The 24,534-nt window shown below is 38.3% G+C and overlaps 4 protein-coding genes across 11 annotated transcripts; 2 read left to right on the top strand and 2 right to left on the bottom strand.

Annotated features, from left to right (window-relative positions):
• The first annotated feature begins 321 nt into the window (after nucleotides 1–321).
• On the top strand, nucleotides 322–3,317 carry LOC105387069 (40S ribosomal protein S6). Its single transcript, XM_011557741.3, has 6 exons — nucleotides 322–452; nucleotides 781–985; nucleotides 1,335–1,480; nucleotides 1,754–1,924; nucleotides 2,400–2,546; nucleotides 3,207–3,317. The coding sequence occupies exons 1-6, from the start codon at nucleotides 447–449 to the stop codon at nucleotides 3,288–3,290; spliced, it is 759 nt and encodes a 252-aa protein (XP_011556043.1). The 5' UTR covers nucleotides 322–446; the 3' UTR covers nucleotides 3,291–3,317.
• Nucleotides 3,318–4,540: 1,223 nt separating this feature from the next.
• Nucleotides 4,541–9,773, bottom strand: LOC105387067. Of its 8 annotated transcripts, none has more exons than XM_048628704.1 (8): nucleotides 9,648–9,773; nucleotides 8,657–9,519; nucleotides 8,117–8,556; nucleotides 7,205–8,017; nucleotides 5,720–7,113; nucleotides 5,432–5,635; nucleotides 5,103–5,174; nucleotides 4,541–4,774 (listed from the first exon to the last, which is right to left on the bottom strand). In XM_048628704.1, exons 2-8 carry the CDS (start codon nucleotides 9,415–9,417, stop codon nucleotides 4,622–4,624), a joined length of 3,837 nt encoding a protein of 1,278 aa, XP_048484661.1. In that variant the 5' UTR covers nucleotides 9,418–9,519; nucleotides 9,648–9,773; the 3' UTR covers nucleotides 4,541–4,621. The 8 variants fall into 8 exon arrangements, with proteins under 8 accessions (XP_048484661.1, XP_048484664.1, XP_048484663.1 ...); XM_048628707.1 differs by having other exon boundaries at nucleotides 7,208–8,017; XM_048628706.1 differs by having other exon boundaries at nucleotides 8,657–9,466.
• A 360-nt stretch (nucleotides 9,774–10,133) lies between these two features.
• Nucleotides 10,134–22,320, top strand: LOC105387083 (ubiquitin-like modifier-activating enzyme ATG7). The gene is made up of 11 exons (XM_038116081.2): nucleotides 10,134–10,410; nucleotides 10,648–10,843; nucleotides 13,216–13,668; nucleotides 13,876–13,982; nucleotides 14,335–14,479; nucleotides 14,993–15,148; nucleotides 17,680–17,868; nucleotides 18,281–18,454; nucleotides 18,854–18,969; nucleotides 19,421–19,709; nucleotides 21,867–22,320. Exons 1-11 carry the CDS (start codon nucleotides 10,211–10,213, stop codon nucleotides 21,906–21,908), a joined length of 2,067 nt encoding a protein of 688 aa, XP_037972009.2. The 5' UTR covers nucleotides 10,134–10,210; the 3' UTR covers nucleotides 21,909–22,320.
• LOC119693233 (39S ribosomal protein L2, mitochondrial) lies at nucleotides 22,311–24,483 on the bottom strand. The gene is made up of 6 exons (XM_038116085.2): nucleotides 24,189–24,483; nucleotides 23,996–24,108; nucleotides 23,611–23,746; nucleotides 23,303–23,383; nucleotides 22,924–23,055; nucleotides 22,311–22,564 (listed from the first exon to the last, which is right to left on the bottom strand). The coding sequence occupies exons 1-6, from the start codon at nucleotides 24,406–24,408 to the stop codon at nucleotides 22,359–22,361; spliced, it is 888 nt and encodes a 295-aa protein (XP_037972013.2). The 5' UTR covers nucleotides 24,409–24,483; the 3' UTR covers nucleotides 22,311–22,358.
• Nucleotides 24,484–24,534: the final 51 nt, after the last annotated feature.

Genomic DNA, 24,534 nt, shown 5'->3' with positions numbered 1-24,534 from the left:
AATAACTCTGTAATGTGTCAAAATAAAGTCCTTGGTAAAAATAGTATGAAAGTTACACGGAAGCAAGGACTTCTACTTAACTACGTGTTAAAGTACTTATTACTTCCATGGAAAGTAACTGATACAGACAGTGAGGTCGTTTTTAAAAATATTTTTTTTACCAGGTGCATAGTAAGCAAAAAGATTTTTCATTGTTATTGGTATATCGTGCAGAGATGGCGGCGTGATTCAATAACATGATTTAAAAATATTATCTTACAGAAAAGTTATAAATAAAAGAACAAAAACTCGAGCTATTATTATTCTGATCTTTCTACGCAATGATTTTTACAATCACAGATTAGCAACTAATCAAAAATATCAATGTGGTACATCCCTAGTTCGTCGGTTTATTTTTATCTGTGGTTCTTTTTCATGGCTGACGTTCGAAGGAACAAATCGCAGTCATGAAGGTGCTTTTAATTTATAAATTTTCATGTAATTTCTGTACAAATTCTAATAATATTATCGTACATTTACAAAATATATTCTCGCCTATTACTTTTTAACGTTTTGTGATGACCAAGTGCAATGATTCCTGTGAAAATCATAGATGAAATTTGGCCGAATTGTGAACAGTGTTATTTTCATGCTGTGTATTTTCGAATTAGTGAACTCAATAAACCAAAGAATAGCTCGTGTTGCTATCAAAATGAATCCATTTCACTTTAGAAGTCGTTTTAGATCAAATTCATTTGTTTATGTGTTGCGTTTTACTCATAACCTCACTTTGTTTTGTAGCTGAACGTTTCGTACCCGGCAACGGGATGTCAGAAGTTGTTCGAAGTGGTGGACGAGCACAAGCTCCGTATCTTCTACGAGAAGCGCATGGGCGCGGAGGTCGACGCCGATCTGCTAGGAGATGAGTGGAAGGGCTACGTCCTCCGTGTCGCCGGTGGAAACGACAAACAGGGTTTCCCCATGAAACAGGGTGTCCTGACCAACAGTACGTACCTCATTTGTTACCTATATTCACCTTAACATGTAAATGTGTTCATAATTATCATGTATCCAAACATAATTATAACCTAGACAAGTTTTATAAGCTTAGCTCCAGCATGGTACTTACCTAATTTTGTCCATTACATCTATAATCCCAGTTCTTACTGTTTTCCAAATCCTCAAATTTGGGTAATTATATGCGACTGGGTATACTAATGTGGTAATGCGTTGGACTCTACTTATGTAGTAGTTTCCTTTCTTTATACCACTACAAGTTCTAACCTATTAAACAATTTGTATTATCTAAATGTGTTCACCATGCCCTTAAATTAAAATTTTAAGTTATCTTCTAGGCCGTGTCCGTCTGCTCATGTCAAAGGGCCACTCTTGCTACAGACCACGTCGCGATGGTGAGAGGAAGCGCAAGTCAGTCCGTGGTTGCATTGTTGATGCTAACCTGTCTGTGTTGGCTCTGGTCATCGTCCGCAAGGGCGCCCAGGTAACAATAAGTTTTTTCATACTCTTTCTGCACATCCCTGTTCTTACTGTTTCCCAAATCCACAAATTTGGGTAATTATATGCGTCAGGGTATAGTAATGTGGTAATGCGTTGGACTCTGTTATTATGATGGTTTCCTTTCTTTATACCACTACATGCATTCTTATCATCATGTTAATTCAATACAATTGTCTTAACCATTTATTCATCATATCATCATTCATCTAGAAGAAAAAGATCAACATTATGAACAAACAGTCCTCTGTTTTTCCAGGAAATCCCCGGATTGACCGACGGCAATGTTCCCCGTCGTCTAGGACCCAAGAGGGCATCCAAGATCCGTAAATTGTTCAACCTGACCAAGGAAGATGATGTCCGCCGTTACGTTGTCAAGCGCCTGCTCCCTGCCAAGGAAGGCAAGGAGAATGCTAAGCCCAGATATAAGGTAATTATTTTACTGCTGTATGTACTATTTTACAAGGAGGACACACCTTTTGAATCAATCTAGTATATTCCATAAAATTTTGTGTAGAAAACAAACATATCTATTATCCCTGATTTTAATATTGTTTTTTAGACATTCAAGTCTTTAAAGCAGCAGCATCAGGGTAGAGCAAATAGCACCGAGCAGAAGATTCAGGCTTTTGTCTGTCTACTTTTACAGTGTGCAAGACATTTATTTTATATTACATATTGAATCTGCAAATACCTACCAGAGTCCTTATCTGATAGGTCAGCAGATAACAAGCCTGACGAATGGTCCAAATGAAGTGACATTCTCAACACTAATGGGTAAATGTTGTCTACTAGAAGCAATCAACAAAGCCCACCCATCTCCCAGTGTGGTTAATAATGAAGGTCAATAAACTTGTATTTAATTACCAATACCATACCACCTAAACAATTGTTTATTTCTCCAGGCCCCCAGAATCCAGAGGTTAGTGACCCCTGTTGTCCTGCAGCGCAGACGCCACCGTCTGGCACTGAAGAAGAAGCGCCTCAACAAGCGCAAGACAGCCGAGGCTGATTACGCTAAGCTGCTCGCTCAGAGGAAGAAGGAATCCAAGGTATGGAAATAACTTTATTGCAAAAAAACATGTGGGAATATGAATAATACTCCATATGCCACAAATTAGCTGTGTGGTAATAGTTCTAGAAACCATGAACAGCAACCTTTGAAAGGTTGTGGGTGGATGGAGAAGCCTGAGGGATAGTATTTTGGTGTCTTTTGTCAGAGACCTATGTCCAGCAGTGAACCATTACAGGCTCATTATCACTATTTGAGAATATGTAAGAAGATAATAGCTACAGCAGGTATCATATAGCCATGAGTTCAATTTGTGGTAATCATATCTGGCTGTTAGATTAAAGGCTGTGTCTTACCCCTCGACCATCAGTCAATATGGATCGAGGTATTAAATCAGCAACATTTTGAGAAAACAAATAACATATTAAACTAATTCATCAGTGTAGCTGCAGTACGTTATTTTATGGATATGCAAGATAAAGAAACAATATGAAATGGCAACTTGAAGCTGGAAGGAATATTGGCTAACCTACAAATACGCATAATATGTCGTATATTATACGACAGGGTGTATGAGTCCGTCCACCATTTTCACATTATTTCTATATCTACGTCACTTTGCACTTTTAAAAAACTGTGCAAATCTCAGGGCGTAATGTGTGATGAAAGTTTTCTAAACGATTGTTCCGTTTGCTCCCAGGTCCGCCGCCAAGAAGAGCTGAGGCGCCGGCGTTCGGCTTCCATGCGCGATTCCAAGAGCTCCGACAAGAGTGCGCAGAAGTGAAGTTCTCAATAAAAACTGTAAAAAATATCCTTTTGCTTTTCTTTGATAGCTAACCTATTACAGGGAGTATAGAACTATAGACCAATATAGTTATAGATCTCGTACAAAGTAAAAAAAATACAGGGTACTTTATGTGCGTCCTACTGAGGCTGCACGGGTTCGTTTTATCGACGTCGGTAGTTTAATGCGTGTTCAACCAATCGCAGTACAGTATTTATGGCGATTCGCGATATAGTGACTTATCTACGTCGATAACGAACCCATGCAGTGGCAGCTATTTAGACCGAAGTATCCGGGAAGGGATTTAAAAGGTTCTAACGTAGATAATTATAATGTTGAAAAGGGGGGTAGTAGTGAGTTAGGGCGAGGCGTCATTGTTTAACATGACCCTGAGAAAAATACATGCAAAACATCGGAGCGCGGTGACGCACCAAAGCAATGGGCGACCGAATGGCGTAGTGGTTAGTGACCCTGATTACTGAGCCGAAGGTCCCGGGTTCGATTCCCGGCTGGGGCAGATATTTGTTTAAAGACAGATATTTATACTTGGGCCTTGGGTGTTGATATTTATATCTATCTATCTATGTATTTGTGTAGATATATCAGCTGTCCGACACCCATAACACAGGTTCTGCCTAGCTTGGGGTCGGATGGCCGTGTGTGAGATGTCCCCACATATTTATATTTAATGGGGCCTCGCTCTAAAACACGGTACAAGTCATTAGGTAGGTGTACCTACTTATCAAGCTGAATTGAGGGTTCCAAGCCATAACCACTGCTGCTAATTAAGCTATAATAAGAACAACTTCCGTTGTTTCTTAGATATGATTTTATTTTATACGCGCGTGGATAAAGAAACAAGAAGATAATGGCAGACTGTCCCTCGTGTCATGCACTGCGCCGATTTCGTTTCGCCGTGTACCATCAGTACAATTTTCATGTCAATAGATGGCGTTGTCAGATGTAAAAAAGAACTGTCAAATTTCATCGCACACAGACCACACAAGTTTATGAGCTCCGAATACGGACTCTACGGGGCAATACCAAAAACCTATTTCATTGACGAATTTATTTGCACCAGTCACCAGTAGTCTAAAGTCTGGCACCATGGTATAATATGAATTATGGATGAAATCCGTCGCTGTTGTTGGATGGACGATAAATTAATTCCATATGTTCAATTTTAAAATGATTTTAACCTACCTCCGCTTCATTTGGCATGACCATAAAAGATTCAATAAAAGAAATCGTTTTTAAAACCATTGTATGCTATTTATTCAAGGTTAGGGACATGAGGGACATCAAAAATTTCAAAGAAAATGGTTTACATATTATACATTTTTGCGAGGTGATTTCAATAGCCCTAGACCGACGTACCGCGCCATCACTCGAAGATAAGAAGGATTTAGCTTCTTCCGTTTCGATAATAGTGATTTAAGTAGCTTTTCTGAATCTTCATTGAAAGGCCGTTTGTAATCTGATGCCTAAAATCAAAACATATTTTTTGAAGACTGACGACCAAAAATAGTCTATAATAGGTAGGCTGGCCTACCAGACTATTTTTGGTCGTAATGATTCAACTAAAAAAGTTATTATCATTTACCGAGATACTCCGAATGCTACCATAATATAAATTTTGGCCACACACTTCGATCATATTATAATTATGATCGAAGGCCACACATTAAAAATACGTAGGTACTTGATCCATCGATACAGGAGGAGGCAAATAGGTGAACTAGTGAATCTTCTCAAGATAAATATGCAAGAAAATAAAGGTAAGAACATTCATAATTAAAACTTAATGCTTACAGTAGTTTTTGCTATCCAAACCAGTTCATCCAACAGGAAATTCTGCTTATGTAGCACGACTGGGTTATCTTGCTGTTTGTAAGGATAAAATAATTAAAACAAAAAAAAAAGATTCTTTAGCGTAGTTATTGAGTCACTCAACTTGTTTCTTTGGTTTCATAAGTACAGTATAAGTAAGTAGATAATAGAATGGGGCAAAGAAACTTGACCCCTCTCTCGTAAAATTCTCAATATTGGCACTGATTCTTTGCCCCAGACAAAGTACTTTATTATGTTTGCGTACGTTGTACTGAATATATTTATTCTTTATTGTACGAATTCTCTCTTACCTGAATGACAATGGGGCAAATTTGTTCTTTCTCAATTACTTCTATTTCTATATCAAGTTCACTTGAACGCGTGATTCTATTGACTGCTATAGCTTGCAGAACGACCGGTCTCAATTTAACCAAGCTCGGCGTATCTTTCTTGTTTGACAACAGGAATACCAGCAATGCTTGCCTTGGACTTATCTCAGAAACCCATGATTTCATCTGAAATTGATATATTATTTATAAAAAAATATAAACAACCTACATTCACTTCTGCTTATCTATAAAATGTATAAAATATCTTACTTCAGATAAACATTCCAATATCTTCTTTTCTACAACTCCATCCATTACGTCTACCAGAGTTTGCTTTAGTCCAAGGATTTCAAAAAAGTCTTTGATCGTTATTTTATTTAAAGGTAAAGATACACTTTTCTTCTCTTGGATATCACTCATAGAGTTGCATTTTCTGTAAAGCCTCAGAAATCTTTTGTTTCTTATTGTACTATTCTTCAGCGAAGCTTTACTTGAGTTATTTTTTACGTTCATCTCTGAATTTGTTAACGATTCTTCTATTAACTTTGTGGTTTTTGCAGTTTTATGATAATCCAGAGATTTCATATTATTGCCAAAGCTTTTTACGTTTACTTTACTAAAATCTACTTCATCTAGATTAATTGTTATAATTTTCTGATAGTCTTGATGGTTTTTCATTTCGAACCTGATTGATATTTGTGTGTTCTCTAAGTATTCTCCATACCAAATATTTAATTGTGATATGTTGGTCGGCCAATTAAAGCAATAGTTTATTTGACTGTTGAAGTAATGCATCATTTTAAACATGATAGAGTTAACATCAAATCCCGAAGAACTAATGAGAGTCCGATTTCGAGCAATGTGAGAATGTATAGCACTTATTGGGACTGTATCAATATTATCTGCGCTATGTTGATTTAAAGTGTTCTTATTATTAGAATAAGCTAACATTACCCTGATATAGGAATTGTCTTGAGTTGACCATGGCCTCATGACTTTAGAAAGCAATTTCGAAACTTCTTGGAAACTGTCAGGATGCAGAGCTTTACCAGATGTCTTCTTGTCCTTAATCTTCCCGATAGCTGTTGTGCGCCCGAAGTGTCCTTTTTTAAATATTTTCCTTGCTAATGGCACCAAAGGAATAGTTTCGTTTACAGTAAGCTTCGGTTGAAGGGATTGGGATGATGGTAAATTCACCGATGGTGGTATTTCTGTTACAGTTACTTCAGATGATGTGTGATTTCGATCCCATAAAGCCTTTGGTTTACACATAGACTTTGTATTCAATAAGATTTTACGCATATACATAGGCATCAGTGTGCATACGGATGCCGGTAACATGTGATTAAATAAAGCGGTGTTAGATTTAAAAACTTTGAGACTACTATCGGGATCAGTGATTGAAATGCAATTTGATGAACCGGTGACTTGGGCACATTCATTGAATGAGTGCAATGCTATATCAAATCGAACCACTATGTTAGCTATGCTATTTATTAGTTCTAATTCTTTAGTGTTTTTAGTATTAACTTCCATACTATTCAAGATTTCATCATATGCCAGTATAGTTGCAAAAATGTTACTTGGGCTAATAGTAGCAACTGGTAATAAAGCTTTTCGTGGTTTCATCAATTCACTTTTAATCTCATCTCGATTAATTTGGACTGGAAAAAAATAAGTAGGTTTTACCTATAATAATAAAATTATGTAAAGATATGTACATATTATTATAAGGTTCTTGCAATCAGAACTTACCACTTTCAATGGGTTCTTTGGAAATATCTTTATTGTAATATACACCACTACAAACTTTTTTGATCACATTTTCGATAAAATCACTTGCTAAATTTCCTTTTGCATACTTGAGTTCTTTCATACAATAAGGCTGATCACCTTGTGCAGACATTTGCTTAGCCTGATTTTTAGTGCATTTGTTAGGTTTAATACCAGTATTTTCACCAATCAGATTCTTATTAAACAAGTCCACTGCAGTTTCTTTTAAATTTGTATTTTTGTTTGGTTGAGTTATTTTATTTGTAACATTTTTATTTTGTGTCAAGTTATCCCCTTTTATAACTTTAGTGTGATCAGCCCTAAGAATTAGCCTTTTTTTAGCCGCATCTACATTGCTTCTAGGAATTGATTGGCTTTGCAATTTAGTGGATTTCGAATTCAGTCTATGTTCTCTGAAATATGTTTTACATTTCGAAGTTAGGTGGTTTTTATTGAACCAATCCTTCATAAAGGGCCAGATTTGCTTTTCTAACCCGTCGAACTGGGGCGGACTTTGGTTTGATACCTCTATTGTAGAACTTAATTCATCGCACTCTGTTACTACAACAGGGAACCGTATACGAGCAAGCTGCCTTCTCAATTCATTAATTCCAGATCTCTTTGGTGTAGGACATTTTGATTTATATCTTAGTCTGGGAATTGGTGGCGAATCCCTTTCTTCCAAACTAGAGTCTAGTGAGCTTTCCTTTACTATCCTTTCATTATTGAATACTACTTTGATTATGCCGTTACGATTATGTGCGTCACTTTTAATGTTGTCTTCACTATTACTCTCTAAAATTTTAAAGTAGTTAAGTATAATTTGTTAATTATTTTAAAAATTAAGTACATATAAATTATTTAACTAGTTCTTGATATTTCTAGCTTATTTACCTCTGTTATGCGGCATAGATGATTTAACATATTTTTTATGCCCATATTCGTAAAATCTTCTTGCTTTACTAGATCCCGATGAGGCATCACCTCTTTCAAATTGTTTTGAATTATTTTGGGAGAATTTGCCATTTATCATATTATATGGTTTGTCACGTTTATTATGCCTGTTTTGATAATTTTGGACCATCAATGTTTTAGGTGATTGAAATTTATTGCATGCTTTTGGGTTATTTGCTTCAGTACTTTTGTGAGAGTGTTTAACTTGGTTTTGCAATCTAGTGTTAACTTTCTTGCATAATTTGTGAAATTGGTCCTCTTCATTCATTATTGTTATTTTACCGTTTCTAGACAGTGTTGATAGTGATGATTCCGGTGTCAGGGTTTTAGATTTTTCAGAAAGCTCAATTTTTTCTGTTGTACAGCATTTTTCTATTAATCTGTAAAAGTGTGGACGTAATTATAACTTAATATAAAAACTACAAATTAGAAATGGAATATATTTTAATCAAATTTGATAGTTTAAGTGGCTATATTTACCGTTTGTTGCAAATTTTATGTTTGTACAAAGGATTATTAACAGTCTTTGTCCGTTTTGTGTGTATCTCACTATCGATGGAAACAATAGATGACTGCCTAAATTGCATGTGGTTAACGCTTTTAAGTACTGACCAAATCTCATTTAGATCCCCCTTTCCAGTCTTGGTTTTCGTTAGATATGATTTTTGTCCTTTCTTTGCTTTAACGTGTTTTGTTTTATCTTCAATAATGCTGGTATTCACGAATTTGATTTTTCCAGTTACTTTGCAATTATACATTTCTTTAGACTGCAATGAATGGTTAGATTTAAAATGGTCTTGTTCAGTTTTAGACACATAGTAGTCCGTCATATCACTTACCGTGCATCCATTAGGTAATGGTGCTGAATTGGTGGGAAGGGTCAATACTGACTTTTTTTGTTTCTCATTCCTTGTATTTTTTAATTTTGGTTCACCCGAATCCGCTTTGTAAAGACCGCTTGGATATAAGAAATTTGGTTTAACGGAGTTCTTCATATTGTACGTCTTTTCAATCTTTTGGAATGTCAGATGATGCTTTGCAGATGATGTATGTTGTAGTTTAGTCCTTCTGCTCTTGTTGGTCTTACTTGCTATAGTTGATATGCTACCAACATCTCCAACTAATGTTTTTATTTCACTACTCTGGGCAATTTTATGAGCATCACGTAGTGGTGGTTTATGAATGTCGTCAGGTGTTTTGATGCTATTATGAATAGATTTTCTTCTGGTATTCATAACCATTTATTAAATACAGATATGTGGTGTGAAAGGCAGGTTTCTCTAACAGTTACTAGATTTTAACAGGATAAAACGAATGCTGCATTAATACATTGTAAGTATCGACTGAAAAATATGAAAAAGGTAAGCACTATTTCGTAAAAAAAATTATACTTACGGACTACGTTAGGTGGTAGTACTAGGGTACGTACGTACACTTGATGGCAATAAAATATTTGAATTTGAATACGTACATTGAAATTTTGTGAAATAGTCATCTATAAATAATCCATAGAACTTAGAATCACAATTTATTTTACAAAAGTACCTTTAAAAATAGGTAAGTAATTAAAAAACACTTCATATTTTTCAATAGGTACTTTGAGGTACTTACCGATTTTTCAAATGAAACGTCAGTTAAAGTCACCATAGAGAACATGATATTAGTCTATTATGACAGGATAGACAAAGGATAGATGGTTGGCACAGTGAAATAGCTATGGTATGCGCAAGAGTGCAAGGAACACAAGTATTTAGATATTTCTCTAACGAGAAGGTTCTATGATATTGATTAACCAAGATCAAACCTAACACGGTCACCATCAGGAGAGAGATAATATTATCATCATTCTGAGAACACCGTACACCGGCACCGTTGACATTCGGAGAATCACAGAACAAAAATTTCACAAATGTCATATTGTGATTATGTTTTCATTTGTGAATGTGAAATGGTGAATTTCCATTCGATGTCCACTGCACTGTTTATTTGATTGTTTCGGTTTCTTGTTATAAAGGTAGTATCATACGGTAAAATATGACGAACACAGGCAAAGAAGAAATTATACAATATGTGCCATTCATGTCGTTCGTGCACCCCTCCTTTTGGCACACTCTCACTGAAATGAAGTTGGATGTTGATAAACTCAATGAGAGCACTAAACAAATCTTCGGAAGATTCAGCTACCGTGATGATATTAATGCTGTCTTTGAAGTGGATGGGACGTCATTTAACAGGTAAATTTCTCTGAGTAATTCCCACTGTCCATATATGCCCTACAACTTGAACTGTAGTCATTTTTCAGTGTAAAGAAATTCCCATTTTCTCTTTGCTCTAGAACTTAGAAGGTAAAGAGAGTACTTTTTGAGTCAAAAATGTATAGATTCTTAATCTATACATTTTTGTAAAACTGTGTTTGCCTCATGATTGCTCCCAATTTTACTACAATATCCTTCCTATTTTTACTTTTTCAGTTCTCCGGAGATAGAACAACTGTATGAGAATGTTACCGGAACAATAGTGAACAAAAACACAGTGGAAGAGTTTAAGAGCATAGACAAGGCTTCACTGCTCAACTCCGTGGGAGAGATGATCTGGGCCAATGTCAAGAACAAAACCTGGATCGACAAACCAAATATACTGCTCAACTTCTTCATCCTGTCTTTTGCTGTAAGTTTGATGACTAAGTTTGGGACTTAGGTATTTATTTAACATTCTTATCTTCACATGTTTCACAGGAATGTTTGGAGTTTTACATGGTAATTACACCATTTTCCAGGGGCAAAGACATGAGTGACACTTTAAAATTTTCCATTTAACGCATGAATACTATTGCAAAATCTGTCATTTTATTGACAATGACCACAGATAATATATATTTCTAGAGTACACACTTTGGTAAAATGGAACGTACTAGAGATGCGACACACCAAAGTCGACATTCTGAAAACGATTAAAATTTATACAATATTAGAATTTTTACAACATTGTATTATACAGGTTGTCTGAAAAGTCACTGGCGAGTGGCGAACACTGGGCGAAGGTGGCCGATAGAACAAAAAGAATGATACTTCAGGACTGTGATCGTTTCGCGCGGATAGATTGTTTGCAAGATGAACTGATCATCATTGTCGGTGTTGACTCTGATACATCAGATTCTGAGAGCAATAGCAGTAGTAGCATATACTGAAAGCGGCAATTATAATGTGTTTTCCGAAAATACGAATAAATTCATATTTATATTAATCTATGGAGTATATACAAATCGATAGGATTTCACTCTCGGACATCTCTAGAACTGTCAAACTCAAAACGTCCCACATATAATAGGCTCTGAAAAATGGTATAAAGTAACATGTAACATTTTCTTATTACCTAATTTAATATTTTAATTTTGAAACACTAATTTCCTGCAATAATATGCAATATAGTAATAGAATAGATAGAACATGTTTCATCATCGCCCGTAACTGTAGGAGGTGTCACCATCGAAGTTGTTGATCAGTATCCCTACCTAGGACAAGTGATCCGATTAGGTAAATCCAACTTGGATAAAGAAGTAGCTCGTAGAATCCAACTCGGATGGGCAGCGTTCGGGAAATTACGACACATCTTCACTGAAAACATACCTCAGTGTCTGAAAACAAAAGTTTTCAATCAGTGCGTGTTGCCAGTGATGACTTACGGAGCCGAGACGTGGTGCTTCACCAAAGGGCTTATCCACAAGCTCAGAGTTGCTCAGCGTGCTATGGAAAGGGCTATGTTAGGCGTGTCCCTGCGAGATAGGATTCGTAATGAAGAAATCCGCAGGAGAACTAAAGTTACCGACATAGCCAAAAGGATTAGCACGCTGAAGTGGCAATGGGCTGGCCACGTAGCCCGCAGAGCCGACGACCGCTGGAGTAGAAAGGTTCTGGAGTGGAGACCCCGTGTCGGCAAACGGCGTGTCGGTCGCCCCCCAACCCGTTGGTCTGATGATCTGCGGAAGGTAGCGGGAAGCCGCTGGATGCAGATGGCGGGTGACCGTTTGGGGTGGCGATCGTTAGGAGAGGCCTATGTCCAACAGTGGACTACGGAAGGCTGAGAGAGAGAGAATAGAATAGAATAGAATACTACTTTATTGACTAAAAATAACACAAATAACAATTTATACAGTGGAGTTAAAGCAATAGGCGGCCTTATCGCTAAAAGCGATCTCTTCCAGGCAACCTTTGGGTGGAGGAATGACTTAAAGAATAAGGTGGGAAGGTGTACAAATATAGTAGTAAACATTCACAATTTTTATAATAAATACTTAAATACATACATACAACATATACAAAAAGGCAGAGGAAATAGTTATCTACATTAATATTATATATACTTAGGTACTATTGCAAGATTGAGGAAAGATAATGTTCTTTTACCTGATTTTTGAATGCTATAATTGTCTTGGCAAAACGGATATTTAGTGGTAATGCATTCCACAGTCTTATAGCAGTAACAGTAAATGAGTTGCTGTAAAACTCAGTAGTATGCGATGGGAAATTCAATAGACGCATTTGTGAGGATCTCATTGGTCTGTCGTCTGGATGGTTTTTAAAAATAAAACGCTCTTTGAGGTACGCAGGAGTTGAGGGATTGAACAGCACAGAGTAGAGTAAGGAGAGAATATGAGCATTCCGGCGAAGGCGAATTGGGAGCCACTTGAGTTTATTGCGATATTCGGATATGTGGTCATATTTGCGTAGACCAAATATGAACCATATGCAGAAATTTTGAAGGCGCTCAAGTTTATTCAGTTGCTCCTCGGTGATATCTGAATAGCAGGCGTCAGCATAGTCGAGAATGGGAAGTAGAAGAGTTTGTGCAAGCGAGATTTTAGTAGCGGTAGGTAGAAAGTTACGCAGTCTTCTCAGACTGGCAGAGGATGCAAAAATCTTTCGACTGACTTCACTAATCTGTGGCACCCAGGTTAGGTTGGTGTCGATGAGAATACCCAGATTCTTCACTTTATCGGCGTAGTAATGATAATAATAAATTCACATAGTATATGTTTTCAGGACTTGAAGAAATTCCACTATTACTATTGGTTTGCATTCCCAGCCCCGAGTCAACCCACCGTCTACCTAAAGGAAAGATCCAAAATTGATGCCCACTTTGATAAGAAGCAAGTTGAACAACTCATACAGCAACACAAAAGCCTGGAGCTTGCACAAAAATCATTTTTCATTGTTGTATGTAGTCAAGAAGGTTTAATTATCAAAACGATAGGGGAAGTACTTGACAAGAATGAAATAGTTCAAAGTGAAATCAAAGAAAATTTGTCTGAAATGTACTTTGGCTTCCTTGATCCAAGTAATGGGGAAAATCCAGGATGGACCTTGCGGTTATATATTGCAGCTTTGTTAGAACACTGTCCTAGCTCAAGGAATACTGCTCTTAACATGCTAGGCTTAAGGTTCAATATTGGAGGAGTGGAGAATAGTTATGTGTTCACTTTGAGAGTTCCAGAGGTAAGATGAGTCTTTAATAATTTATAAATATATTTATATGCCATAATCAAATCCAAATCCCTTCATAAAAGGGCAAGGAAATTATTCCATTCATTATCTTTAACGAAATAATTTGTAACTTTATTCACTATTTGATTTGGTATTTTAAACTTAGCTAGAAATCTACAAACTATTTGTCTAATTAATTATATTTATGGTGGTTTACAGGATGTCAAAAGCACAGAGAGTGCCGGCTGGGTGGGGTGGGAAAGGAATGACAGAGGAAACTTTGGACCTAAACTAGCCAACATGTCTGCATCTATGGATCCTATAAAGTAAGATTTATAATAAAGTCAATTAATTACTTATGCGGAATGTCCACTGAATTGAACCACTATACTCTTAAAACAACGCAGTTTATGTTTCCTGCTATAAAAATTTACACCTTATCAGCATTTTAAAGAACCACAAGGCTTCTTGTCCTCACCACGGGTAGGTAGTTTTGCCGCCTGTTTATATCAGCAATGCTCTCGTAATGATCCATACAACACTGACCAACATGCATATTTTTAAATATTAACCAAAGATTGAGTGAAGAAGAGGCCTTACTCAAAAATAGATATTTCTTTCAATATCATTATATCATATATTTTTTTTAGTCAGCAATTTCACGCATCCTCTTTGCAGACTAGCCGACACGTCATCGGACCTCAACATCAAGCTGATGAAGTGGCGGCTCGTGCCGGATCTGAATGTGAATGTGATGAAGGAGACCAAGTGTCTGCTGCTGGGAGCCGGCACGTTGGGGTGCCATGTCGCTAGGGACCTGTTGGTGAGATACTTTGCCTATATTAATTTTATGAACATCACCAAAGGTTAACTGGTAGAGAATGTATCATTAAGTTCGCCTTTGTACCATTTTACTTTGTGCAATAAAGAATTTAATAATAATAATGAAGGCGAAAAGATTTGACTGTAATTGTTGTATTAAATAGGCTCCTAAACTACTGATTGTCTATCCATCTGTTTCAATATCCGTATGAACAGCTGGTGGATATAATTTATTCTTTCCTTCGGTATTGTTAAGAAAAATGTGTCTATTCAGCACAGATACTGCACACATTATATGTATAAGAAGGTATGTATGTAGTACCCTTATGAATATAGCATTTCAAAAAGTAGAATGAGATTACATTACTCCATTTCTTTATCCGCGGGGGTATTCCTCTTATCATGTCGGTGACAATCACTAAAGCTCGTATAGGATTTGTTACTGTGTTGAAAACATTCGCCAGTCGCTTACTACTGCGAGTAATACTTATACTTACCCCAATTTCCCCCTCAGGCATGGGGTTTCCGTCACATAACGTTCGTGGACTCGGGCGCGGTGTCGCACTCCAACCCGACCCGCCAAGTGTTATTCACATTCCGCGACGCCGCATTAGGGAAGGGCAAGGCCTTCGCCGCCGCCGCCAGCCTCAAGGAGATACTGCCTACTGTAGTAAGTACAAACCGCAAACATTCATGCACTAACTCAAAAAAAATTGATCCAAAACTCCAAAAGTGTGATTTTTGAGTTACGCCCTTATATTACGGGTGCGATCTGAGCAGGGCAAACTAGAATATAGGGCGCGGGACACCCTTTTTAGGGTTCCGTAGCCAAAATGGCAAAAACGGAACCCTTATAGTTTCGTCATGTCCGTCTGTCCGTCTGTCCGTCTGTCACAGCCGATTTACTCGGAAACTATAAGTACTACAGTGATGAAATTTGATGGGAATATGTGTTGTATGAACCGCTACAAAAATATGACACTAAATAGTAAAAAAAAGAATTGGGGGTGGGGCCCCCCATACATGTAACTGAGGGATGAAATTTTTTTTTTCGATGTACATACCCGTGTGGGGTATCAATGGAAAGGTCTTTTAAAATGATATAAAGTTTTCTAAAAAACATTTTTCTTAAAGTGAACGGTTTTTGAGATATCAGCTCTCAAAGTCGTAAAAAGTATGTCCCCCCCCCTCTATTTTTATAACTACGGGGTATAAAATTCTAAAAAAAATAGAGGTGATGCATGCTAATTAACTCTTTCAACGATTTTTGGTTTGATCAAAGTATCTCTTATAGTTTTTGAGATAGGTTGATTTAACTGTAATTTTGCTGCTACGGAACCCTTTGTGCGCGAGCCCGACTCGCACTTGGCCGGTTTTTCTAATATGCTTCGCATAGAGTAGGTATGTAGGTATCGTGGGACACCCTCTTTCTTATGTGCTTCGCATAGACTATGTAGCGTGGGACACCCCTCGTGGACTCGGGCGCGGTGTCGCACTCCAACCCGACCCGCCAAGTGTTATTCACATTCCGCGACGCCGCATCAGGGAAGGGCCGCCGCCGCCGCCGCCAGCCTCAAGGAGATACTGCTACTACTGTTGTAAGTTCCATTGTCCCTAGTGTGGATCCAAACACGAGTTCTCCGGATGGAGTACGGGAAGTGAGCGTGCCATCAACAGCTCCGGCACCTGTCAGGACATCAGGGAGGGGTCTCACCACCCTGAGGCGACTCTTCTTGTGAGTACTGTGGCTATACGCTGCAGCAGCTAGATCCACTGCTCCATGGATCCCTGATGTGAGACTGTTTTCTGACTGAAGGTATAGTGCCTGTCGAGTAATGGCCTTAAAGGCGAGGTATCTTCAGGTCACTATAAATATATGAAGTATGTAACTTTTCCGTAAGGGGACTGTTGTAAGTACCGACTGTAAATGTACATAATAGTTAGGTAGCGTGGGGTAACTTCATTGAATATTTCGCTCATAGCAGAGATGTTGGCTCATAGCAGAGATGTGGTTTACTTAGCCATAAAGTGGCACAACTCAAAATTTCAGTAAATGGGCCATTATTTTATTTTAAGGACCATTATCGGTCCCCTACAAAGAAACATTTTTTAAAAATTAAATAATGAAATTCAGGAATATAGCTACCGTCTGTAGCAATTACATAAGACACCGGTCACAGAAAATATAATGAATTTATGTAGAATACTTTATTTATTTACAAATTACGGTAACTCTGTTGTTGTTTTTGGTAACGCAATTGTTTTTCATACAAAAATTGTCTGTCCCTCGGAGCGAGTCATATGAAACAAGCACAACGTGTGTAAAAAATTATAATGGAAACAATTTTTTTGAATATTATAACGAATATGTCATTATTTAAACTTTACTTCACGGTAATAAGCATGATTTTATATGAACATATTATGGCACAATTAATATTCCTGGCCGAGTCCCCAAGCCTAAGCAAAAATACACCTACACTAGGTTACCCTAGGAAATTCAATGATAAATAAACTTTTTTTCACTTTCTTACACCTAAGATCATTTGAATGGATGTGTATTTGTATCGGAGTGCAGGAAGGAGAGCGGGACGGATAAAATGACCAAGTCTTTCGGATGAGAGTCCTGGAGAGAAGCGCGTGTATTTAAAACTTTGAGCAAAAAATTATGATTATTTTGTTCTTTTTTCCAAAAGTATTGCATTAAAACTTATTGATTGGTAACGCAGTGGGAAACTTTATTATAGAATGAATAACAAAACTGAGAATATTTTGTAATTTAAACTGTTAGATTAATGTTTTTTTTCTTACTTTTTATCTGGTATATGTTTACGAACCAAAATATATGTTCCTAACAATAAAACATAATTTTGTATGAAAGTAACGCAGTAGTATTTTTTTCTCATCGTTCCTCGATTAAACGTCAATAACTTTAAGAAATAGCAAGAAAACATCGCTGCAAATGTATTTAATGAATAATATAAATGTTAATTAACATAAATAAATATTGAAAGGTTAATTAATAAGAAGTTTATTTTTGAAAAAAATATCTGTAAAAGTATGCCGAATTGTACCCAAAATAAAATAATGGCCCAAATATGGTTTGATGCTTGAAGTTTTTATGATAAACGGCAATATAAAAGCATTATTATGTAACCTATCACAAATGTTTTTTTCTAAACTTAACCTTTCTGCTTTCAGCATAGCGAGGGTATTCGCCTGCACATCCCGATGCCGGGTCACCCGGTCGGCGCCTCTATGAGAGAAGAGACTGTTGCCAACATAGAGAAACTAACACAAGCTATAGAGAGCCATGACGTCATATTTCTCCTACTGGATACGAGGGAAGCTAGGTGGCTGCCTACACTGATTGCGGCGCATTTTGGAAAGGTATGCTAATGTAATAACACAGTTTATTAACGTATTACATGATTTTACCATTAATATCAGTTAATAAACGTCTGCTAGACTAATTCCGTAGGTCAGCTCATCCATTACCGACCCTACGCTTGTTTAACATAGTATTTCACTTGAATAAATGTGTTGCTTTAATTTTGCAACATGGCGCTCTTTCAAGACGGACGCCATTTTTTAACTCGTGAATAGTACGTTATACTAGAATTCACGTATGTTGACCAATGCGCATGCATATTCTAAGACTCTTTTAGGTCCCCTTATACCCATAAACAAAGTAGCTATACACCGTTTTTACCTTATCAATCTCAGAAACCGCCTTTTATTCCTCCAAAAATTTACAGGTTACTTATGAACCTGACTGCATTATATCAAATTCCTTCCACAGATAGCGATAAACGCGGCGCTCGGCTTCGACTCCTACCTGGTGATGCGGCACGGCGTGCACCCCGCGCCGGGCGAGCGAGGGGCGGGGGCGGGGTCGGGGGAGGGGGCGAGCGGGGCGGTGCCGGGGGGGCAGCTGGGGTGCTACTTCTGTAATGACGTCACTGCGCCGGGGAATGTGAGTAGCTTTGTCATCAGCCCGTAGTCATTCACTTCTAAACATAGATATGATTTAAGGAGCGGCAAAGTAGTCTATCCTTGGCCTTCCTCATCAAGCTGCCACCGACCATCTGTCTTAGGTTGTCGGTCCAGCAGGCCAAGGGGCGACACACTCTACGCTTGCTTTGTTAGAAAAAAACAAAATAATTTATTTATTAAAAACATGCAATAAAATGAAATTCATTGTAAAAATTGAACAATCTCAGCATTTGCTGTAAGTTGTGGCAAACGTTGCAGCGCTAATTATCAGATTGTTACATGATTTATGTGTGAGTATATATATGAGTTCACACGTTTCTAATGGCTCAAGTATACCATAAAGGTATTAAAATAAATGAATACGTAATTATGGTTCCAGTCGCTGAAAGACCGCACCCTGGACCAGCAGTGCACGGTGACGCGGCCCGGCGTGGCGGCCGTCGCCGGCGCGCTGGCAGTGGAAGTACTGGTGGGGCTGCTGCAGCATCCGCTCAGGTAACACATAGTCTATGTACTCTATCTCTATGTGACATAGAGAACAGTGCAACTATAGAACTCAGTAATAACGTCTTCGCGCTTCCCTCGGCCTCGTCGTAGATTTTTTAGGGCTTTTGCAACACACACTTAGGTAATGAACTAAACATCAAGAATTTAAGGGTTTCATTATTATATAGGAGCAAAGTAGAATTTTAATCACCAACTGCAAAAAAGCGAAGTTTTACGAGTTTATAACACATTTAACGCACGTAGGTAATGAACCAATATGAAAATGGCGGACAGATTTCATGCTACCTTAAACTATCCCTTTCAAATCTTCTTCCTACTGCAAATTATGCCGTCGTTTTTGATTGATTCTTTATCTACGAGCATTAATGTGAAAGCATCCTTTTCATCGTTTTTCTCAACTCCAACCGAAAATATTAACCTCACAAATGCATCATTCCAGGGTAGAAGCGCCAGCCATATGCAACCTACAACCAGACGACGAAATCCCGGCATCCATGCAAGGCGTGCTCGGCCCGATACCTCACTCAATACGCGGCTTCCTTCACACGTATCAGAACGTACTACCAACATGCACGAAGTTCAAGCAATGCATCGCGTGTAGCGACGCCGTCATAGACAAGTATAGAGCGGAGGGCACAGAGTTTGTGCTGAAGGTGTGTGATAGCGGGAAGTATTTGGAGGAGGTGACCGGACTGTCTGAACTGCATTTGGCGGCGGAGATGCAAGATGTGAGTTTTTTGTATGATAATTTTGATACATTGGTTAGATAATAAAATTATGCATGTATCTATGTAGTAGTGATGTAACGAATATTCGCATTCGCATTCGCATTCGCGAATATTCGCATATTTTTGGATATTCGCATTCGCATTCGCATTCGCAAAAATTTGTGCGAATGTTTTGCGAATGTCAGTATTGATTAGAAATAAACTATTTACTAGTATTAATTAGAAATAAACTATTTGAAAATAATGGTACGTTAACAAAATCAAAATCCATTCGTTTATAACCTTAATCACATTTTCAGTCTTTACTTTATCATTTGGTATTATATATTTATAATGATAAATCTGTCGGATCAGTTTGAATCCGCTCGGCAAATCTCGGAAAAAAATTGAGACTGATTTCCGATACGCACTGAAATTGTGTTCAGTGTCACTGTCAGCCTTATTATATTGTGTGAGAACCATTACACACTCAGAAACCGTACCGTAAAATGTGTCGTAACAGTTACGGGCCTAAATAAAGTGTCATCATCATCATCATCACGACCCATCACGTCCCCACTGCTGGGGCACGGGTCTCATTGCAATTGGGGTTTAGGCCTAGTCCCCCACGCTGTCCTAGTGCGGGTTGGTGGATCCCAACACAAGCAAGCTTGTGCTGAGAGAGTTGTCGGGTAAGTGGGCAACCCGACTGTCAGATGTTTTCAAGCTGCCCGAAGGCCTCTGACAAGGCTTAATGACTGCTGCTGAAGCAGCAACCGGGACTTGACGTGCCGTCCGAAGCAGAGGCAGCGTCCAGAAAAAAAATACTTCGGGCAGCTTGGTAAATTGGGTAATTCGGTCATCATCATCATCATAATCATCATCAGCCAATAATCATCCACTGCTGGACATAGGCCTCTCCCAAGGAGCACCACAACACTCGGTCCACGGCCTTCCTCATCCAACCACTACCCGCCACCCGCCTAAGGTCGTCAGTTCAGCGGGCAGGAGGGCGTCCCACGCTGCGTTTGCCTGTTCGTGGTCTCCACTCAAGAACTCGTCTACCCCAACGGTTATCGGTTCTTCGGCAGATATGACCAGCCCACTGCCACTTCAGCTTGCATATTTTGACAGCTATGTCGGTAACCTTAGTCCTCTGACGGATAACCTCATTTCTGATACGATCCATCAGAGAAACCCCAAGCATAGCGCTCTCCATAGCACGCTGAGCGACTTTAAATCGGTGGACCAGTCCTACCGTCAGTGTCCACGTCTCTGCACCATACGTCATCACTGGCAGGACGCACTGGTTGAAGACTTTTGTCTTCAGGCTCTGAGGAATGGCCGAGGAGAATATGTGACGAAGTTTCCCGAATGCAGCCCAACCCAGTTGGATGCGCCTTGCAGCCTCCTTGTCGAAGTTGCTTCTGCCTAGCCGAATAGTCTGCCCGAGGTAGACATATTCTTGCACAACTTCGATTGTTGCCTCACCAACGGCGACCGGCTCCGGTTTGATGTGAGCATTGTACATGACTTTCGTCTTGTCCAAGTTCATACCCTACACGTCGGGAAGCAGCATTTAGGCCACTTAGCATCCAGCTGAGTTCCTGCAGAGATTCTGCCATAATAACGATGTCGTCCGCGAAGCGGAGGTGTGAATTCGGTCACCCATCCAATTACTAACCGTGCCAGGTGTTGCTTAACCTCAGTAATTGGTTACGATCACTGGATCTGGAGCTAGCTCGACTACGGACGCTTCAAAAAGTGTAACTACTAAAATAAAACTGCGTAAAATATTGGCTAGTCTGATTTGGACAACAAAAAACCATACAAATGGTTTTAAATTTGAACACCAACTGAATATTCGCATTCGCATTCGCATTCGCGAATATCGATATCAGATATTCGCATTCGCATTCGCATTCGCGAATGTTCAAAAACACACATTCGTTACATCACTACTATGTAGTATTTCATCATCGTACCGTGTTCGTCTAGCACAACACTGTCCTCGACCTTCCACATCTAGCCTCAACCGGCTACCTGTCTAAACGATTGCCTTTATGATCATTGTCTATACCTCAGGTCTATACCTACCGTAGTACCGTAGGATGCAGATTTTTGTCGTGTTAACATCAACTATAACTATGATACCTTATAATGAATATTTTGTTTCAGGTTTTAATGTTCTCCGATGAGGAGGATGAAGATGAAGACTAGTGAATTTTATCATCCTATAATATATTGTATTGTACCTGTTTATATTGAATCAAATCTCTAATAATCTATATGTATTGTAGGCAAAGCTTATGTAAGTTGTGATATTAGTAACGTCGTGACTGTATAATAATGTCAATGTATTTCACATTTTATTCTAAGATTATGGACTTGTTATGTAATGAAATTTTAAGTAAAGGCCAGGATATCATGTCATAGTTTCTAATTAAATTATTAAGTATATCTTGTATGAGTTAGTTTCTCTTTTTTATATGTTCTTATTTTTGTACATAAAAGCTAATACCAATATGCATTCCTTCTAGAAAAAGTGCTTTTAATACTATTCATATTATTAAACCGAATTTTACTGAATAACCACTGTACACACAATAAAAAAAACCACCGTTAAAATCAACTACAATACTTTTATTTACTATTCAAACAGACTTAAACCTACGGATGCATAGTCATGCTAACAGTTGGGAGAGGGAATTTAGTTGGCGAGGCGATTTCCTTCACTGGCTTTGGTGGATGGATCTTGCGTCCGTGTCTGCCGTCCTTGCGCTTCCAGAGACCAGAGCGGGGTCGGTTGCCGAGCCACCTGTTCCGCTGGGCTGAGCCTATGGGGGTAGACCCGTGGTCCACGTTTGATAGTCGCCCTGGAGAGAGAGACACGTTTTAGTTGTAATAAAGCTCTATCTAGATCTAGGTATTACGTAGTTGCTCCTGGTGCAAGTTTAAAATTTCGTGAGCTTACTTTTATTGATAAAATTTTCATGTCATAGAATCTTTATGGGCACGCACGGCAAATAGTACAAAACATACCTGTCCCTAAAGTACCTATTCGTGATTGCCTCGCTAGATCACAAACTATAACAATGTAAGTGTGCCGTGGGTACGCGAATTTCTAAAATTCCCACCCTTTCCATTGAGCCACGATTTACAGGACACCCTACATATTCTAAATGTTCATGAACTCCAACTTCATGAATTATAACTACTTTATGTAGGTACTCACCAACAACAGCCATGCAGTGCTGGCTGAAGCTGAACTGGCGCTTGGACGGCATCTGCACGACGACGCGGTCGTCCTGCCGCCGCAGGATCGTGCCGAACGTGCCCGCCGCGTGCACGTACAGGCCGCCTTTACCTGCGACACCATAGTAATGTAGGGCGTATTTTAATATGTTATAAGAACTATGCATAAACCGTGGATTGCAAGAAGCTTCATACATTTTACTTATACACTCACAAGATGGCTATTTAGATTTGACTAACTAGCAAATGTTATAATAGATTGGAATGAGATAGTATAATAGTAACATAGACTGTAGTCCAATTCCAATATTCCAAAAAGCTTATATGCTTATGTATACTATTATTCAGCATTGACTTACCTGGGTCTTTTTCAATGCAGTGAACCTGTGTGCCGGTGGGCAGCGCTCCCAGCACGTAGGCATCACCCTCGTTAGCTCTCACTGAAAGACAATAAATGAAAAATAATGTTCATTTAATTAGGTTTATTACAGTTTCCCCATAGTGTTTCATTTACTTCTGACTAGTTCTAAATAAAATACAAAACTAAACAAAATATAATAACAGAATGAGCCGGAAGGTTAGTCTATACCACAAAAGACAAAAAAATTGTTTTAGAGTAAGTTGTGTAACTATACTTAAATGGATTAAAAATATCAAAGATTTTTACCAGGTATTCTAGGGAGATTTCTTGATGTTTTCAGTATATCACCCGGCTTCATGTTCTCTGTGGCTAGAATATATTTTAGCTTGTCGCCTACTGCCACCAGGGCTATGTGGGATGTTCTGCAACCATCTTCTATGATCTGAATAACATTAAAATATAAATGAGTGTTATAATTTAACAAATAGATGCTTCTGAGTTCTAGTCTTGTCTCAGGATTGATTCCTTGGTGGAACTGGATCTCAGGATTGTTAACATTATTTACTTGTGATTTGCCGCTCTAGGCCCGGTCCTAACGGTTCTTACGGTAAATCTACCGCTATGGCTGATACAATAAGATTAGCAGTGGTATTCAGATTTTTTTAGGACATTGTTTACATTTAAATGTTACCTGTATAACTTTCTCATCCTGTGGTGGGCCTTCAGTAGGCCCATCTCTTAACCAATCTATCCAATGGTATTTGTGTTTGATCCCTCCTCCTATTCCCTTTGCTATCATTCTACCTGAAAATTCAACATTAAGGTTATATAAAATTATAACATATTGACTGTATCAATCACAACTTAAATGCAACATAATTAACCTGTTTCGGGGTCCCGCCCCGCAAGATTGGTCACATCCAGGGGTTTAACTGTATATGATTCAGGAAAGTGGACTATTCTTCTATAAGCTTTTCCGAACCCTGGTTTGGGTTTCACAATGTTAGGTTTGCCCGCATAGCTGACTGACGTTGCATGAATGGCACGCCTACTAATTAATGTCGGCGTGATAGAGAAATTAGCGAATAATCTATTTAAAGACATTATTTATAAAATTATCGGACAAACATAACCTAAAATAATAATTTCGATTTTGGCATTGTTTTTTTTTCAAATTTAGTGTTGTACAACCATCAAAAGTTACGATTCGATTATCGACTTTGTTTTTTT

Source organism: Plutella xylostella, chromosome 21 (assembly GCF_932276165.1).
Source record: "Plutella xylostella chromosome 21, ilPluXylo3.1, whole genome shotgun sequence".
NCBI classification, from domain to species: Eukaryota; Metazoa; Arthropoda; class Insecta; order Lepidoptera; family Plutellidae; genus Plutella; species Plutella xylostella.
The sequence above is the reverse complement of the archived record's forward strand: the minus strand, read 5'-3'. Positions and strand labels throughout refer to the sequence as shown.

Bases quoted from the DNA above. Each gene is read 5' to 3' on its own strand.
- LOC105387067 (XM_048628704.1), bottom strand. From the start codon at position 9,417: ATGGTTATGAATACCAGAAGAAAATCTATTCATAATAGCATCAAAACA. The intron at 8,018-8,116 runs GTAAATAAGCTA...TTAAAATTTTAG, and splicing joins ATCTATGCCGCATAACAGAG to AGAGTAATAGTGAAGACAAC. The intron at 7,114-7,204 runs GTAAGTTCTGAT...ATTTTTTTCCAG, and splicing joins CAAAGAACCCATTGAAAGTG to TCCAAATTAATCGAGATGAG.
- LOC119693233 (XM_038116085.2), bottom strand. From the start codon at position 24,408: ATGTCTTTAAATAGATTATTCGCTAATTTCTCTATCACGCCGACATTA. The intron at 24,109-24,188 runs GTTAATTATGTT...TTGAATTTTCAG, and splicing joins GGGGCGGGACCCCGAAACAG to GTAGAATGATAGCAAAGGGA. The intron at 23,056-23,302 runs GTAAGTCAATGC...ATGGTGTCGCAG, and splicing joins CTGCATTGAAAAAGACCCAG to GTAAAGGCGGCCTGTACGTG.
- LOC105387069 (XM_011557741.3), top strand. The intron at 1,481-1,753 runs GTAACAATAAGT...CTGTTTTTCCAG, and splicing joins TCGTCCGCAAGGGCGCCCAG to GAAATCCCCGGATTGACCGA. The intron at 2,547-3,206 runs GTATGGAAATAA...GTTTGCTCCCAG, and splicing joins AGAGGAAGAAGGAATCCAAG to GTCCGCCGCCAAGAAGAGCT.
- LOC105387083 (XM_038116081.2), top strand. From the start codon at position 10,211: ATGACGAACACAGGCAAAGAAGAAATTATACAATATGTGCCATTCATG. The intron at 10,411-10,647 runs GTAAATTTCTCT...TTACTTTTTCAG, and splicing joins GATGGGACGTCATTTAACAG to TTCTCCGGAGATAGAACAAC. The intron at 14,480-14,992 runs GTGAGATACTTT...TTTCCCCCTCAG, and splicing joins ATGTCGCTAGGGACCTGTTG to GCATGGGGTTTCCGTCACAT.